Source organism: Apis dorsata, unplaced genomic scaffold, assembly GCF_000469605.1.
Source record: "Apis dorsata unplaced genomic scaffold, Apis dorsata 1.3 scaffold_75, whole genome shotgun sequence".
Taxonomy (NCBI): Eukaryota; Metazoa; Arthropoda; class Insecta; order Hymenoptera; family Apidae; genus Apis; species Apis dorsata.
This window is the reverse complement of record NW_006263373.1, coordinates 192,587-197,370: the sequence shown is the minus strand read 5'-3', so window position 1 is coordinate 197,370 and position 4,784 is coordinate 192,587. Positions and strand designations below refer to the sequence as shown.

The 4,784-nt window shown below is 34.6% G+C and overlaps 1 protein-coding gene across 7 annotated transcripts in view; it reads left to right on the top strand.

Annotated features, from left to right (window-relative positions):
• Positions 1–4,784, top strand: part of LOC102678616 (zwei Ig domain protein zig-8-like) — a 420,477-nt gene that overhangs the window by 244,561 nt on the left and 171,132 nt on the right. For all 7 annotated transcript variants that reach the window (XM_006610694.2, XM_031508149.1, XM_031508148.1 and 4 more), the window contains exon 3: positions 4,169–4,379. In XM_006610694.2, coding sequence (XP_006610757.1) covers positions 4,169–4,379 — 211 coding nt within the window. The remainder of the gene's footprint in view (positions 1–4,168; positions 4,380–4,784) is intronic.

The window sequence follows — 4,784 nt, the reverse complement described above, 5'->3', positions numbered from 1 at the left end:
CTCTCTCTCTCTCTCTCTCTCTCTCTCTCTCTCTCTCTCTCTCTCTCTCTCTCTCCTGTTTTCTTTTATCCCTTTTTACGTAAGAGGATTAACTTGGTCGATTTTTTGCACGCGTGGATTGAATTGGTTTGATACGATTCAATGGGGAAATTGAGAGTATATGAAATTACATATATACTCTTTTTATCGGGTACAATATCCTGTTATATCTAGGAGTTTAAGATTTTAAAGTTAAAGGAAATAGATATATAATTTTAGATTTCTATATAAGGCTTTTTAAGTTGCTATTATTTTAAAGTCGAAGAAAGCTTCATGTATTTCATAATGAATCGTGGAAAAATGTTAAATAAGATATTTCAATTATGTAAAGCAGAATATTTAAATAATTTTTCAGAATTTGTTAAGCTAAAAGCGTTTCCATAAAAATCTTTGAGTTATAGAAAATAATTAGATACGCACAATTATTCGAATAAAAATTAATATTAATTTTCCCAAAAGCGATATGATAGAAATAAAGAATCGAAAAATTATCGATTTAAAACTTGTGACGTTAAATAGAAATGAATTCTCGAGCAAAGAGAATAAAGAGATAGAAATAAAAGATTACAAAATTTATTACGATCACAAGAGTATTTCACGATCGATCGAAAATTCCTTCGTATAGAATAGCGAAATAGAGATTTATATTACATACCTGACTAATTAACACCGTACCAACCGTATCAAGAACGATCTAATTACATAAAACATTTCTATTAAACCGGTGATGTTCAATCTCCCCTTTGATAGAAGCACAGTGTGGACATTGCTTTACTAATGCCTAACAGGCATTGCCAATAATCATCCAGGTAAACGTATTAATCGATGCCACGCTACGTGTAACTGTGACATTCACCTCGTGGCTATGAGATGGCGATGAGAGTGATATGGAATCAATAACGATCATCGTTGATAATTCATAAAATAATACTTTGTATCATTAGTCATGTAACTTCAAACGTGTTACGATCTCTTTATTCTCTCTCTCTCTCTGATACAAGACAGCTGTAATTAATAGGCAATATTATCCGAAGGGCCACGAATTAGTCGAATTAATTCGATTTCCTAATAAGATGGCGATAATACAGTTAGCGAGAGGTGTATATTTGTGTGTAAATTTGCAATGTTTCATTACGTTGTATTGTATATATTGAAAGGAAATGTAATTTTTATTTGAAAATTGAATTGAATGGATTCGTTTGATTAAAAAAAAAAGTATGAAAATGTAACTAAATCTTGTGTGTCGATATTGTAAATAATACAAATTTCAAACTTTGATCTTTTCTTGATAAATTTTCCAGTTTACACTGGTTGAATCTTTTAATATCAATGGACGAATACTTTTTAAAGAAGTTAAATTTATTATTATTCTATTATAAACTCGTTGTGCAACATTGTGCCTTTTCTTACAAACTAGTTACATTTATTTGATTCATGTTGGATTCTATAGAAACGGATATAATTGAATTTCAAGGTGTTCAAAGATTCAGATACATAAAATATTCCATATCCAATATGAACGATATGATCCCTGTTTCCTGCGAGAGAATTCAGTGAACGCGAGAAAATTTCCTCAAAGTATGAATGAACTTCTGTTGGAACAAGTATTCTGTGGAGAGCATAAAAGAGCTAACCAAATGGCTCTTCGAAATGGCACCTCGAGTTTCCATCCGAAACCAGACACACAAAGACGTTACTCGTACTCCAAACTAGATTTTAATTATAATAATCGAACTACCTAATCAAACAGCAAGAAAAATAATAAAATAAAATAAAATCAAGAAACGTACTTAAACAGACACATATAATTTTTTATACAAAATAATAATCCACTTCTCTTAAGAGCAAGACCTTTCCAATTATAAAATCTCATTCAAAATTCTCCTCTAATGCTCCTCTAATCGCCAAAATCGAACTTCCAAATATCCCTCCAGTTATCGCCATATTAACAACATAACGCAACCAGGATACGGAGAAACTTAACTCGTGCAACGAACGAGTTTCAACAGTTTCTGCAACGAAATCGACGGAGGGGAAACGCGTGCTTGATTCTGTAATCCTTTTGATAAGCTTAAACGGGAACAGGTGCTCGTTCCACGGGGGGAGATCGATCGTTCGATTAGAAACAGCGAATTACCTTTGGCTGCAGCCAGAGACGAGGAATCTATTCGGGCGGTAATTATTAACCTCGTGACGTCGGTTATTCGCGCCTTTCGGTTACACGTTGTTTCGTACGTGTTACACGACTTCCTGCTGCATTATGCATATTCGACGGGAAACAAGCCTCGCGCGGCGCATTAAGCCACTGGCTGACATGCCTCGATTCAAACCGGATGGAATATCGAAGAGATGGATCGATATTTTTGGGGGAGGGAAAAGAGCTTTAAGTATATTTTTTTTTTATTTAATCGTTCAATTATCTCTCCTCGAATTATATTTAGCAATGTTACAGTTGTATGATATTAAAAGTTTTGTTATAATTTATATTGGAACTAGACATTTTTACGTACGTTCTCGAATATAATTATTCTAATTTTTAATTGTTATAGAAATTGAAATATATACACATCGTGAAAAAAGAGAAAGGGCCATCGATTTATTGAAATTCTTATTTTTAATCAACGAACTCTATGAGTTAATCGAATGGGTCGACAAGTTTTAAGAAAATTAGGCGAAAGAAGAATTAGCAGGATGAAATTTGTAAACTGATTTTAATTTCTGCTCGTGGATGAAACGATTTCGATGCTAAAAAAGGTGTGTACCAATAATTAAGAACCACAAATTTTGTAACGAATTAATTTTTTAAAGAGAGAAAACATGTTTCAGGAAATGTTTCAATGCGTGTTTTTTTCATGATTGTTTGCGAATTCTTGTGCGAAACTTTTCGAACTTGTCGTCGAGAGAGAATATTATCGAGAATACTTAATTACGAGTGATATCAAATCGTTTTAATTATTTACATTATCGTTGTTAATTCTCGCCCGGTGTAATTATCGTGCAAAAACTTCTTGCGGAGGAATCTGTCTGAAATGCTTTTAATTGCATCTCCCGTATCGCGAGAAAGTGTAGTCGCGAAATTAATTATGAAACGATCCTCCGGCCAAGTTGGTGGTTAGACACGGTTTCCTGTGTAGGAAAATTCTGTGACGTGTAATCCGGCGCGAGCAACAATTTATTTTATTAATTGCCCCGTGCAAGTTCGTCAGCGTGGAAAATAAATTTTCGTCGATTATCTTAAAGGGAATTGTGTCTTGGAGAATTTTTTTTTTTTAATGAAGTTTCGTGTTAATGAAAGGGAGATGATCGATGATAATAAAAGAAAGAAGAAATTGGTAATATCTTTTTCGCGTTTTATTTTGTAAGACTTTCTAGGAATTCACGAATTCCTAGAAAACTGAACGAGTTAAGCGTAAGCATATTCCATATAAAAAGATGTAAATAAGGATAGTTTAAAGAGAAATTTTTTATTTTTTATAGATTTCCAACTCTTCTCTGCTTGATTAGAGAAGAAATGGAAAGAAGAGAGAAAAAAGAAGAAACGTGAAGAATACAAAATAAAGTTCTCTTTTATTATCAAAATGGAGAAACCTATTGAAAGAAAGTGCGCACCTAGCAATGCATAGTGATGTGAATAATTGAAGTGGAATATTCGAAAATTGAATTTATTCTTCCCTCTCCAAAATATCATTTTCCATACAACATGAAACATTTTTCATTCATCGAAAGACAAGAATCAAAAATAAGGAAAAACTTAAACATTTCAATTAGAGAAATATCTAAATAAGAATGATCCATAATATCTACAACGTCAAGAATCTCAACATTTTCCTATTATATTATAATTAATAAATCCTACGAATAAAATCCCATAAAATCCTAACGATCTACTATTTTCAAATAAAAGCACATCTTGGCCAACTTTCGAAATTATATTTTACCATTTAAAATCATTTTCTTAAATCAAATCGCTCTTCCAACCACTTCCAACCTGTTACTTCAAAATCCAATCCGCTCCCCTTTCCCCAGAGAGAGAGACTCCATCCATCATCGGTCAAGAGCGCGGCAGCTGCACAACCCCCGAGATGAAGTATCGCCGGCTTACAACCCGCATCTTCTGTTTATCTCGCAGGTGTCCTGGATGCGCAAAAGGGACATGCACATCCTGAGCGCGGGCATCCTGATGTACACCTCGGATCTAAGGTTCCAAGTGATCCATCCGGACAAGTCTGAGAACTGGACCCTGCAGATCAAGTCGCCCCAGGACCGGGACTCGGGGGTTTACGAGTGCCAGGTCAGCACCGAGCCCAAGATGTCGTTGAACTACACCCTCAACGTGGTCGGTGAGTGAAGTATTGTGAATAATTCATGTTCGTCTACCTTTTCAATTCACCCGCCCAAAATACTTCCCCCTCCCGATATTCGATCGAGGGGGAGGGTTGATCTTTCGAAACCGCGAGCTCGACTCGTAATCGTGGATTACGGCTTGAATTTTTAACCCCCGATTTGTAAATCGTTACCGCCGTTCAATTTCAGCCCCCCCGTGGAGAAGAAAGCGTCAATTCTGTTGTTCTTTTCAGAAGGGGGAATTATCGGGGGAAAAGAAGGGAAAATTGTTAAAAGGTATTTTTTCAATTCACTTGATTGAATTTTTATTTTTATTCAATTATTGTACGATTAATTTAGATACATCTTCGAATAATATTCGAATGATCTTGAGGCGAATAAAGTTACTTTTACTTATTGAA